The 12,740-nt window shown below is 59.8% G+C and overlaps 1 protein-coding gene across 3 annotated transcripts in view; it reads right to left on the reverse strand.

The window, feature by feature from the left end:
* PATZ1 (POZ/BTB and AT hook containing zinc finger 1) overlaps positions 1-12,444 on the reverse strand; it is a 28,213-nt gene extending 15,769 nt beyond the window's left edge. For 2 of the 3 annotated variants that reach the window (XM_051973160.1, XM_051973159.1), the window contains exons 1-2: positions 11,033-12,444; positions 8,856-8,919 (exon numbers count right to left, since the gene is read on the reverse strand). In XM_051973160.1, coding sequence (XP_051829120.1) covers positions 8,856-8,919; positions 11,033-12,357 — 1,389 coding nt within the window. In that variant the 5' untranslated portion in view covers positions 12,358-12,444. Of the gene's footprint in view, positions 1-6,569; positions 7,542-8,855; positions 8,920-11,032 lie in introns of those variants that run through there. The other variant, XM_051973161.1, reaches the window with a different exon arrangement.
* Between the last annotated feature and the right edge of the window lie 296 nt (positions 12,445-12,740).

Raw genomic sequence — 12,740 nt, forward strand, 5'->3', positions numbered from 1 at the left:
GTAATTAATGGAAAAAATATCAAACACTCAAGTGAAAAAAATTTAAAACATATTTAAAAACAATACTGACAGAATACCACTGTCCTATAAGAAATGATGCCGATTTCAGAAAAACCTGGTAAGACTTACATTAGCCGATGCAAAAGTGAATTGAGAAGAACCAGGAGAACATTATACACAGTAAGAGCAAAATTGTGCAACGATCAACCGTGAAAGGCTTAGCTACTCGGATCAAAACAACGAAGCAAGACAATTCCAAAGAATGAAATGAAAAATGCTATCTGCGAGATACTAAAGAAGGGAAAGGGACCTGTATGTGCCAAAATGTTTGTGGCAGCCCTGTTTGTAGTGGCTAGAAACTGGAAATTGAATGGATGCCCATCAGTTGGAGAATGGTTGGGTAAATTGTGGTATATGAATGTTATGGAATATTATTGTTCTGTAAGAAATGACCAGCAGGATGAATACAGAGAAGCCTGGAGAGACTTACATGAACTGATGCTAAGTGAAATGAGCAGAACCAGGAGATCATTATACACTTCGACAATGATATTGTATGAGGATGTATTCTGATGGAAGTGGATTTCTTTGACAAAGAGACCTGAGTTTCAATTGATAAATGACGGACAGAAGCAGCTACACCCAAAGAAAGAACACTGGGAAACGAATGTGAACTATTTGCATTTTTGTTTTTCTTCCCGGGTTATTTTTACCTTCCGAATCCAATTCTCCCTGTGCAACAAGAGAACTGTTCAGTTCTGCACACATATTGCATCTAGGATATACTGCAACATATCTAACATATATAGGACTGCTTGCCATCTGGGGGAGGGGGTGGAGGGAGGGAGGGGAAAAATCGGAACAGAAACGAGTGCAAGGGATAATGTTGTTAAAAAATTACCCTGGCATAGATTCTGTCAATATAAAGTTATAATTAAATAAAATAAAAGAAAATATTAAAAAAAGAAAAAAGAAAAAAGAAAAATGCTATGCGCTCCAGAGAGAACAGATTTAGTCTGAGTATAGACTGAGCATACTTTTTTCACTTCCTTTATTTTTCTTGCTTTTTTATTCTGTGCAACATGGTTAATATGGAACAGCAGCATGCCTTCACATGTGTAATGATTATCATATTGCTTGCCTTCTCAATAGGTGGGGAAAAAAGGAGGGAAGGAGAAAATATAGAACTCAAATTTTGAAAAATGAACATTAACAAATGCTAAAAAAAAAATAGATAAATAAAATGAATAACATAAAAACAATAACATAAATTTTAAAAATTGAAATAAAAATAAATAAAGAGCACTGCCAGAATCAGGACTTTAAAGCCCCCAAACAGCAAGTTATAATTATATTCACAGTTGTAGCCTTAGTTATATTCTTTAGGGAGAACAGATTTCAATCTTTCGTTTGATTAAAACAAAGAGTAACCAAAATCCCAAGAAACCATCATCTTTTACATAGGTACTTTTACACAGGTATTAGGTACCCAAACGCCTTTACGGCCATGATCTTTTCGGATTCTCCTAACCCCTCAGGAGGCGCTCAGGTTGTTATTCTAATTTTAGAGCTGAAGGAACTGAGGCTCACACACTTGTCCAAGATCACCTGGCTATTCAAAGCCAAAGCCAGAATTCAGACGTCCAGACCCCGACTTGGACACCCAGACCACGTGTCTTACAGGGTGGTCCCCTCCATCCCCTCGCAGGGGCAGCATCCCTGCTAATGTTAAGAAGCACACACCATCAAGCTTCCCCGAGGACCTCAGAGCACAGATGAGGAACAAAGAGAGAAAGCAGCCTGCCTGCAGTGACGGAGCTGCGGGCAAAGCTCCCTTGAAGAAGGGCATTTCCCACGAGTCACGGCTTACTAAATACTGAGCAAAGGCAGAGTCTGGGGGATGAAAAATCACTACTAGGTTTGTACCGATCGATACACATGGAACATTTGCCTCCCAGGGCTCAGGAAAGGGAGCCCAAGCAGCGCAAACCCAGGTAAGAAGCGCTCCAAAAGAGCCCAGAGAAACTTAAGGTCCCAGGAACACAGATCCAGAGTTGGGGGGAATCTTAGGGGTCACTGAATCCAAGCCCTCTGTTAGACAGATGAGGAAACCGAAGCAGGGGGAGAGGGGGAGTGTCCGAGGCAGGATCTGGACCCATACACTACTTGGTGCCAGGGAAGCAGCTTGAGCAGGGTCACCCAGTTAGCAGGGACCACCGGACCCCAAAGGCACTTGGGTCCTGTTCTGAAACGCATCTGAACCGGCGTGAAGAGCCTGTTTGAGAACCAGAGCGCCGGGGAAGCCTCTGGAGGGCGGGCACCCCGGGGTTTTCTGTCTGAGAAAACCAGGCTGGGAAGAATGCAGGGAAGCGAGCGGACTTCGCCAAGTTAGGCGCCACAAGTTGGCGCTCAGCTCCAGGAGACCCGGACTCACCCAGCGCCTCCTTCCTCCGCGGGAGCCGGGGACCATCCTCAGAAGGTCACCCGCCCACGATTCCTGACTGGCCTAACTCCCTGCCCGCTCTCCCTGGTCAACAGACCCTTCCGGGCCACAGCCTCTCCTCCCGTCCACTCAGCAATCACCGCACGGGGAGGGTCACATGCATTTAATACTCCTCTGAGCAAAACATCACCTGGAAATAGAACGTATTGGGCAGTTCCCATCTCCATGGATAACCAGGATCTCCAAAGTGAGAGTACCCCCTCCTAGCCCACAACAACGCCCCTCGGGGCCATCTTGCCTGGGTTTGCAGACCCTTGAGGACGGGGGGCTCATCACTTTCCCCTGACACTGAACTCCAACCCCCACTTCCCCTGGTTCTGCCCTCTGAGATCGATTCCTCCTTCCCTGGATAGCCCCCTACAAGGACAGCTCCCATCTGCTCCAGGACGGCCCGCGACGCCCGCCTCCCAATCCGAGAATAGTGCTGAGAAGCCCGGCTCTCAGGGCCCCCGGCCTCCTCCCCGCCATCTCCCCTCCAGGGCAGCCCTTGCAGATCCCAATCGGTCCAAGCGAGGGGGAGGAAAACTCCAGGTCTGCAGAAGTCCAGGCCCAGAAAGAAGGAAGAAAGATGGGGGCAGGGCCCCCGCCCCAAAAGCCAGGACTGCTGAGTCCTGGCACATCAGGGCCCTCGGAGGCCAGGAGCCCAGCCCCCCGCCCCAGGCAGGCTCAGAACTCCTCCGGGTGAAGGGAGAACCCAAGAACATGAGCCCACTAGGACCTGGGGTCGGACGGGCAAGCCTGGGCAGGGCTGCACCAAGGAAAGAACTGCTCGCCCCCCCCGTGACCTGCCTAGGTGCCCAGAGCCCCGAACCCAGCTGGCTCCCACCCACCGGGCAGGAGCACTCAGGGCCCAAGAAGCCAGGAGACCCAGGGGAGGGGGAGGGGACAGGGCCAGTGGGGGGCAGCTGCCCGTCTCCCACTGCCAGCACCCAGAAGCCCGGCACAGGAGGGATGGCGGGGCCATGAGCGCCCTGAACCCCTAGTGCGATTCGCTGTTCGAATGGGACCCCAGCCCTGGAGCTGCAGGCTCTCACCAGGCCCTCTTTACAGTGGGGGAAATGAAGGGGCAGAGAAAGGGGCCGTGTCTTGCCCAGAGAGGGCGTCCACCCTCTGGCCGGGGAACTCCCCGTATCCCACCTGGGCCTGGGGAGGTCTGTCCTGTTCTGGGGATCTCCCCTGGGCCCCTCACATCTGGGGGAGCCTGCCCAGACCTCCTCCAGTCCGGGGGGGCCTGAGAGAACAAGATGGCGGCTGAGTCTGCAGGGTCCAGAGCTAGGAGAAGCAGAACCCCCCCCAGCTCTTTCCTCCCCTCCCCCCGCTCTGTGGCACAAACAGGGAGGAAGAGGAGGGAATGCACCCACTGGGAGGAGAGCCCCAAACCATAGAGGCCAGCCTCCACCACACAGCCTCCTGGGCAGGGTTCCCAAGCTGCCAAGCGGGCAAGGGCAGGCCTGGGAGGTCTAGACATGCCCATGTGGAGAGGCAGGGCAAGGGGACAGAGGAGAGCTTAGCCTGCCAGACTCGGTTTCACAGCCCCCGTCAGCGGCAGCGCTTTTACCCAAAGCCCGGGCCTGGGGATCTGGGCCCACCTCCCCCAGAAATGGGCACTGAGGCTCAAGGGAGGAGGCCAGCAGGGGGGCTCTGCCCAGCAGCCCCAGGCTCTGCCTCTTCTCTCGCCTTCCTCCCCATCCCGCTCTCCCCTCTCCCTCTGTCTTTTCTCCCTTTTTCTCCCTCCCTTCTTTTTCCCTTTTTCTCCCTCCTTTCTTTCTTCTTTTCCCCCTCCTTTATTTCTCCCTTTTCCCCTCTTTTTCTCCTTTGTTCTTTCTCCTTTTTTCCTCCTTCTCTTCCTTCTTTCTCCCTCTTTTCCTCCCTCCCTTCTTCCTTCCTTGTTCCCTTTTCTCTCCCTTCTTTCTCCATCTCGCCTTCTTTCTCCCTTTTCTTTCTTTCTTCTCTTCCTTCTCTCTCCCTCTTCCTTATTTCTCCCTTCCTTCATCTTTCTTTTTTCTCCCTCTCTTCTTCTTTCTCCCTCTTTTCCTCCTTCTCTTCCTTCTTTTTCCCTCTTTTTCTCCCTCCCTTCCTCTTCCCCTTTTTCTCCTTCCCTTCTTTCTCTTCCTTTTTCTTTCTCTCCCTTCTTTCTCCCTCTTTTCTCCTTCTCTTACTTCTTTTCTCCTTTTTCTCCCTCCCTTCCTCTTCCCCTTTTTCTCCTTCCCTTCTTTCTCTTCCTTTTTCTCTTTCTCTCTCTCTTCTTTCTCCCTCTTTTCCTCCTTCTCTTCCTTCTTTCTCCCTCTTTTTCTCCATTTCTTTTCCCTTCCTCTCCCTTCTTTCTCCCTCTCTCCTTTTACCTTCTTTCTCCCTCTTTCTTCTCTTCTTCTTTCTCCCTCTTTTCTTTCTTCTCTTCCTCCTTTCTTCTTTCTTCCTCTTTTTCTTCCTCCCTTTCCTTTTCCCTTTTCCTTCTTTCTCCATCTCTCCTTCTATCTTTCTTCTTTCTTCCTCTTTTTCTCTTTCTCTCTCTCCCTTCTTTCTCCCTTTTTCTCCTTCCCTTTTTTCCCTTTTCTCTCTCTTCCTTATTTCTCCCTTCCTTTTTCTTTTTCTCTCTCCCTTCTTTCTCCATCTCGCCTTCTTTCTCCCTTTTCTTTCTTCTCTTCCTTCTCTCTCCCTCTTCCTTATTTCTCCCTTCCTTCATCTTTCTTTTTTCTCCCTCTCTTCTTCTTTCTCCCTCTTTTCCTCCTTCTCTTCCTTCTTTTTCCCTCTTTTTCTCCCTCCCTTCCTCTTCCCCTTTTTCTCCTTCCCTTCTTTCTCTTCCTTTTTCTTTCTCTCCCTTCTTTCTCCCTCTTTTTCTCCTTCTCTTACTTCTTTTCTCCTTTTTCTCCCTCCCTTCCTCTTCCCCTTTTTCTCCTTCCCTTCTTTCTCTTCCTTTTTCTCTTTCTCTCTCTCTTCTTTCTCCCTCTTTTCCTCCTTCTCTTCCTTCTTTCTCCCTCTTTTTCTCCATTTCTTTTCCCTTCCTCTCCCTTCTTTCTCCCTCTCTCCTTTTACCTTCTTTCTCCCTCTTTCTTCCTCTTTTTCTTCCTCCTTTCTTTCTTCTCTTCTTCTTTCTCCTCTTTTTCTTCCTCCCTTTCCTTTTCCCTTTTCCTTCTTTCTCCATCTCTCCTTCTATCTTTCTTCTTTCTTCCTCTTTTCCTCCTTCTTTCTCCCTTCTTTCTCCCTTTTTCTCCTTCCCTTTTTTCCCTTTCTCTCTCTTCCTTATTTCTCCCTTCCTTTTTCTTTTCCTCTCTCCCTTCTTTTCTCCATCTCTCCTTTCTTCTTTCTCCCTCTTTTCCTCCTCTCCCCTTCTTTCTCCCTTCTCCCTTCCTTCCTCTTCTTTCTTCCTCCTCTCCTTCTGGGCCTCAGGTTGCTTCCTCAGCAAAGTGACCACTTCAGAGACCCCTATAGCACTCCACAGACCCCACCTCACAACAAATCCAGGAAGTGAGGGAGGGCCTGGGGTCTTCTCACACCCATTCCACAGATGAGGAACCCAAGCTGCCTAGATATGGGACTTGCCCAAAGTAACAAAGCCAGTAAGTTTCGCTGTGACATTTGAACTTCCTGATCCTAGCAGAAGACCCTTTCCACTGGACCAGGGGGTGGGGGATGGTGGAAAGCTTTCAGGGGTCTCCTCAAGCCCAGGATGCTAGGACCATCGGAGGACACGGCCGTGGACAGGCCGTTGGCCCAGCCTGGCCACCCCGGGCCTGAAGCTTCGGCTCTCGACCTCTGGGCCTCTGGGGCTGATGCCGAAGCCCCGGTGCCATCAGCTCTCTGATGGGGCCGCGCCAAACAAAACAGGACTCCCGTCTACACTACGGCCCACACTGTCCGGCTGCAGCTTCAGTCGAACCCTAGGCCCGTGTGGAGGGAAGGTCCACCCCAGGGCAGGCCGAGGGAAGCAGACGCCCGAGTGTCCTTGGTCAGGGGAGCGGGGCCCGCCACGTGTGCGTGGGCGTGGGTGGGGGTGCACGCGACCCTGGATTTGAGGGGCCGGGGGAGCCCAGAGCTCCCCAAGACCAGAGACAAAACACACACAGGCTTCAAGGTTAGAATAACTTTATCGGGGAGGCCCCGTTCCCAGGGGAGCCCCCGGAAGAGCAGGAGGAGCGCGGAGTGCTGTTTCGGGGTCTGCTCGAGCGCCTTCCCAAAGCCAAGCTACTTCCTGCCCGAATAAACCTCAAGAACCCGAGGGTCTAACTCTAAGCCAGAGATGAAGGGAGAGGGACCACAGGGCCGCTCGCCTGGGGGGAGTCGGGACTGCCGGGAGGGGGCGCAGCGGCTGCCCCGGAGGATGAGACCGCTAGCTGGTTCAGGGCAAGGATGGGCATCTCGGGCGGCCGCTTCCTGGAGCTGGTCCCGAGGGAGCGCTGAGCTCTGGAGCGGCCGGCGCCGCCCAGGGAGGGGAGACACCGGGCCCGGTGCCGAGAGGACCGTCGGTCCCCGAGAAAGCCGCCCGAGAGTCCCGAGGAGGAGGGGGAGGCAGTCCCAGCGGAGCCCCCTGGAGCACCAGTCCTCGCCTTGGGGAGGAGGAACCTCCTCCAGGGGGCCCAGTGGGGAGCCTCCCCACAAACAAGAAGCCCCGAGATGGGCAAGAACCCATCGCCCCCAGGAAGAGGCAAAGGATGGAGACCGAGGCGGCTGCTGGGCTGGGGGGCCCTCCTGGGGCCGCCGGGCTGACTTGGCAGGGACCCCCTCTCCCCACCCCAGGACAAACGCCCCAAGCAGGGGCCCGTTATCCCACAGGCCACTGGGCAAATGCCCGACTGCCCTCTGGGGGGGCCCAGCCCTGCCTCAAGTAGCCAGGCGGGGCGGAGCAGAAGAGATGGCTGCCGGAGTGTGCTGGGCCCAGATTATCGAGGGCCTGGAAGGATTTTTTTAAGGAAAGGGAAAAGGCGGTATCAGGAACAGGGTGGGCCGACCTCCACAAAGCAGGCTGGGCAAAGTCCCATGAGGCCAGGTCGCTAGGCAGAGTTTCCAGGGGCGGCAGGCCGCTGCTGCTCCCTCCCCACACCTGGAAAAGGGCAGAAAGCGCAGGTTACCTCCTGGCCGCCGGGCGCAATGCCCCCGTGCCCTCTGGGGGCGCCCCGCTGGGGCCAGGCGCAGTACGGGGCGCTAGCAAGCCAGGGTCTGCGTGGGGCCAGAGGCGCGGATCTGCAGGGCCTGCCCGGGGCCTCGGGGGGCCACCGGGGCCCCAAAGCCGGCTGCGCTCCCTGGTGGGGTCCCCTCCAGGCTGCCTCATCTCCCCCTGCAGGCCGAGGACTCTCCTGGCTCCTCCCTGGGAGATTTAACTTAAAAAGGGCGAATTTGCAAAGTCCTCGCCCTCCCCAAGTAGGCCTGAAGAGGGGCTTGGACGCCCAGCAGGGGGCGCTAGACCCGACGATGCTCCTGGTGGGCTTCTAACTTTCTGAAGCCGCCAATGGTGGGGGAGGGGGAAAGATGGATGGGGATGCAGGGGAACGAACGTGTAGCCTTCCTCCTCCTCCTCCTCCTCCTCCTCCTCCTCCTCCGAGGAAAGGAGGCCCCGGACAAAGGGAGAGGGACATGTTCATGGAGAAGGAGCCCCAACACTCCCCAGAGTGAAAGCGTCTGGGCCGACCCGGAATCTCGAGGCCCGGCCCGGGCCGGCTCCGAGCCGGGAGGACGGCGAGAGGGAAGCCCCGGACTCGGGGCCAGAGTCCTAGCTCAGCCGGCTGGCCAGAGGCAAGGCCCAGCCACCTACCTGTCCGGGCTGGGGAGGAGCGCCTCCCACCGACCGAAAGCGCCCGGAGAAGAGACTTGGGTCTGGGGAGACCCCCGAGGCCTTCTTCTCGAGAAAGGTAAGCAGAGATCACGGGCTCCCCCCATACACATCAAGTCTTAATGGCCCAAGTCCGGGGGCTCCAGAGGGGGCTCAGCCCCTCCCTCCCATCCCGCAGCCCGTGGGCAGGGAACGGAGCCCGCGGCAGGGAGCGGGGTGGGGGAAGAGAGCAAAACGCCCCACGCCGAGGGTCTCGGGCGGCCTCGTGAGACCCGTTCTCTCCAGCCGTCCTCGTGCTGGGGGAGAGTCGGCTGCGTCCGGAAGCACCCCCCGCCAGGCGGGGCCCTCAAGCAGGGAGCAGTTCCCGCGAGAGACCACAGCCCCAGCAAAGGGGGAGCGGGGCGAGGAGCCTGGGAGGCGGCGGCAGCGAGAGCTCGCGGGGAGGAGGGAGGCGTGCAAAGCTTCTGCCAGCCGGGCCCCCGCCCAGCGCACAGGCACGACGGCTCGCTCCCGGGCCCAGACGTGGCCAGACGCCCCGGGCCGCGGGAACCGGCCTCGGCCCCTCTCCCCACCCGGGGCCGCCCCTACCTGGCACTTGTGAGGCCTCTCGGACGTGTGCACCTGCTTGATGTGTCCATTCAGATGATCCGGCCTGAAAAGGAAAGGAAGAGCAGGCGGTCACGGGGGCCCTTGGCAGGGGGGAGGGGCACACGGCCACAGCCCGGGGCCCAGCCACCCCCTTCCCAGGCCCCGAGAGACCCCCGGGCTGGTCCCTCTCCGGAGAGCAGGGGACCTGGGCGCTCCGGCCTCCTCTCTGGCCCAAACCCAGGGCCTGCCGGGCCTCCCCCCCCCTTCTCCAGTCAGCAGCCAATCCCCGAGCGGGGCCCGCGTCTGCTCCCTGGAGAACGGCCGGCAGACCAGGGGGCGCTGAGGCCGCAGCTGACTGGCTCGACCTGATGGGGGGGAGGGGGGAGGCAGGGGCCTCCCAACCGGTAGGACTGGTTCCGGGGCGGCCGCAGCACAGGCCGGCTACTGCTCCCCACCCCCCTCCAAGACCCCCGGCCCGGGGCTTGGTCGTCTGCCCCCCCAGCCTCAGAGCTGCCTCAGCCGTGCAGGAGAAAACCTCCAGCCAGAGGCCCGCCCAAGGCCGGGGTCCTCATCCCTCTCCCCCTCCCCCCGAAGAGGGACGGGCCGGCCCCAGGGGCTATCTGGGGGACACAGGGCGGGGGCAGGGGTCCGAGGCTGCAGGGCCAGCACCCCCACAAGGTTTCAGCTTAGCCGAACCGATCCTAGCAGAGGAGGGTGTCAGAGGAGCCCATGGGGGAGTGTGAGCGAGCCTGTGTTTGGTGTAGACGTGGGGGATATGTGTATGTGTGAGAGGGGAGTGTATGCAAGTGGGGGCACATGTATGTGCATAGAGGCGTGTGTTTGGTGTAGACGTGTGGGGGGTGCAAGTGTATGTGTGAGGGCGTGCCTCTCATGTGTATACATGTGGGGGCACACGTATGTGTGTAGAGGCGTGTGTTTGGTATAGACACAAGTGGGGGGTGTAAAGGCAAAGACGTGGGGCACACACATGTGTACAGTGAGTCACACGTAGAGGTATGTATGTGGGTTCACACGTGTGGTGTACAGTGTGTTTGGTGTAGACGTGGGTGTATGTGGGGAGCGTGTGGGTGTGTGAGGTGTGTACAGGTCTACACCTGTGTGTGTTCACGCGTGTGTGGCGATGCCGCGGGCATGTGTGTGGTTTAGCCAGGTGGGGGCGTATTTGTGGGGGGGCACGTGAGGGACGCACGAACGCAGCCGTAGCAGAACCGGCCCGCGTGCTCGCTGTGCGCTGCGCTGTGGCAGCACGGGATGGCGCACATGTGTGAGTGGGGCGGGAAGAGGGGGTGGGTGGGCCCGTGGGTGTGGCTGCGGGCAGTATAAATGTGCACCTGACGTGCGTGTGTGAGCGGGCGGGAACATGTGGCTATGTACTCCTCGCGGGCGGGCACAGCGCGTACACGGGCTACACGTGGGCAAGGGTCCAAAGCCTGGGGGGGGACGTCCACGAGGTCACTGCTGTCTGCGTGTCGCGCCCGTGGGGCCGTGTAGCCATAACATGTGCACCTGTGTGCTAATGGGGGTCACGCGTGGGTTGCATGTAGATGTGTGTGGTACGTGCTATGTGCGTATAAATATCCCATGTGTCTGCGTGTGGCACGTACATGTGACCAGCGGGGCAGCGGCCGTGGTGTGGGGACTCGGAGGCTGGGGGGGTGAGTCCTGGCCAACAGCCCTAGAGCCCAGCAGAGGGGGGGGGGGGGGGGGGCTCTGAAACCTGCGAGGGGAATGGAAATCCCTCCCCGTTGGACACGCGCCAAGCTCGGACTCGCTCAGGGCCCAGAGGCCTCCCAGCCCCTCCCCCCAGAAGGGCCCCAAGCAGGGTGCAGGCCACGGAGGCATAAAGGGGCCTCGCCTCTTCCCACGGGCGTGGGAGTGGAAGGGGCCTAGCAGGGTGCTGGGGACCCTCTGCCCACAGGGAAGCCCGTCCTGGAGAGAAGCCCCGGGGAGTGGGCCAGACCAAGGCCTGAGCACCCCCAAGGCCGGGCAGGGCCTCCAAGTGAGCTCGGCAGGGGAAGAAGGCGAGTGGACCCCAGAGGGGCGACGGAGGGGGCCAGGGGGCACCAAGCGGGGCCGGAGGGGGTGGGGCGCCAGGGAGGGGGCGGGGCGCCAGGGAGGGGGCGGGGGCGCCCCGAGGGCAGCCCCCCGGCTCTTACCTGGAGAAGCCTTTGCCGCAGCTCTGGCAGATGTAGGGCTTGCCCACGGAGCCGTCGTGGGAGCGGACGTGGTAGGACATCCTGTCTTTCCGTTTGAAGCGCAGGCCGCACACGGGGCAGGAGTAGGGCTTCTCCCCGGAGTGCGAGAGCTTGTGGCGGTTCAGGTGGTAGACGTCTCGGAAGATCTTGCCGCAGATCTCGCAGGCCACCTGCTTCCGGGTGCGGCTCCTCTTGCGCGGGCCGTCGGGGTCCTCGGGGAGCGGCAGCCCGTTCTCGCCCACCCGCTGCGGGGGGATGTCTATGTAGCCCAGCTGGAGACTGGTGACCCCATGCTGGGCCTCATGCTGCCGAAGGCGGTTGGCGTCGGTGAACACCTTCCCGCAGAGGCCGCAGGGGAGGATGCCGGCTTCGCGGAGACCGCCGGGGGACCCGAACATCATGGAGTCCAGCAGGTTGGCTTTGCGGGGGCGGCCCCGGCCCCGCTTGCCCGTCAGGGGAGGGGCCCCGCCGCCCACGTTCTGGAACGGAGAGGCCAGCAGCTGGGGGGACAGGGGCCCGGCCACCATGGGCAGGCGGTCCACCCCGGGCAGGACGGGCAAGGAGGCCTGGCCCGCGATGGCGGCCCCCGCGGCCCGGGCGGCCTCGTCCTCCGGCGGCATGCTGCCCGCGATGCCATTGCCGTTGGGCCCCAGGCCCGCTCCGTTGGTCATGTCCAGGGGGAAGCCCAGGTCGGCGGCCCCCGGGGGGCGGAAGAGCATGATGTCGGCCCGGGCCGGGGGCACCAGGATCTGCACGTTGGACTGCTTGATGACCTCCTGGCAGATCTCGATGACGGACCTCATGAGCAGGAACTTGGCGGCGGTCATGAGCTCGGGGAAGCTCTCGAGGCGCACCACAATACGCGACGTGTACGCGAAGTCCAGGATGTCCCCGAAGACCTTGGAGCTGATGGTATGCATCTCCAGCTCGCGGCTGGGCCCCGCGCCGCCCGCGCCCCCCGGCGCGCCCGCCGCCACGTCCTGCGGCCCGGCCTCGGCGCCCCCCGGCGCGCCGCCCTCGCCCAGCTGGGCGCTGAACACCGACTCGAAGTACTCGCTGCAGGCGGCCAGCACGGCGCGGTGGGCCGGGAAGCTCTCGTCGCCCACGCGCAGCAGCACGTCGCAGAAGCGGCCGCCGTTCTTGCGCTGCTGGTTCAGGTTGTGCAGCATGTCCGTGCTGTGCCGGCTCACCTGGTAGGTGTAGCAGCCCGCCGAGGGGCCCGGGGCCCCGGCGCCGCCGCCGCCCCCGCCGCAGGAGGCCGCCGCCGCGTCGCTGACCCGCTCCATGGCTGCAGGTGGGCACGGCGGGCAGGTAGGGGCAAGGCTGGCGGAGCGGGCGCGCCGCCGCCACGGGGGCTGCTGCTGCTGCTGCTGCTGGGCTGCACGTGCGGGCGGGCGCGTCTACACCTGGCAGGCCGCCTCTCCCGCCCACATGCCCGCCCGGCTGCCCGGCTGCCTGGCTGCGCCTCTGGGCTGGCGAGTGGGGCTCCCGGAGGACCTGGGGACGAGCCCGCCCTCCCAGCAAGCGCGCCTCGGTGGCGGAGCTGGGTTGCGCCCCCTCCGACCGCCAGGGGGCGCTGGCGTGGTGGCGCGAGCGCGCGCTCCTTTTCCCGGGCCCGCTGGGGGCGCGCGCCGCCTGGGCTGGTGCTGGGGCCCGGCAGCGGCTGCTG

The sequence above is a fragment of the Antechinus flavipes genome, chromosome 1, assembly GCF_016432865.1.
Source record: "Antechinus flavipes isolate AdamAnt ecotype Samford, QLD, Australia chromosome 1, AdamAnt_v2, whole genome shotgun sequence".
NCBI lineage: Eukaryota > Metazoa > Chordata > Mammalia > Dasyuromorphia > Dasyuridae > Antechinus > Antechinus flavipes.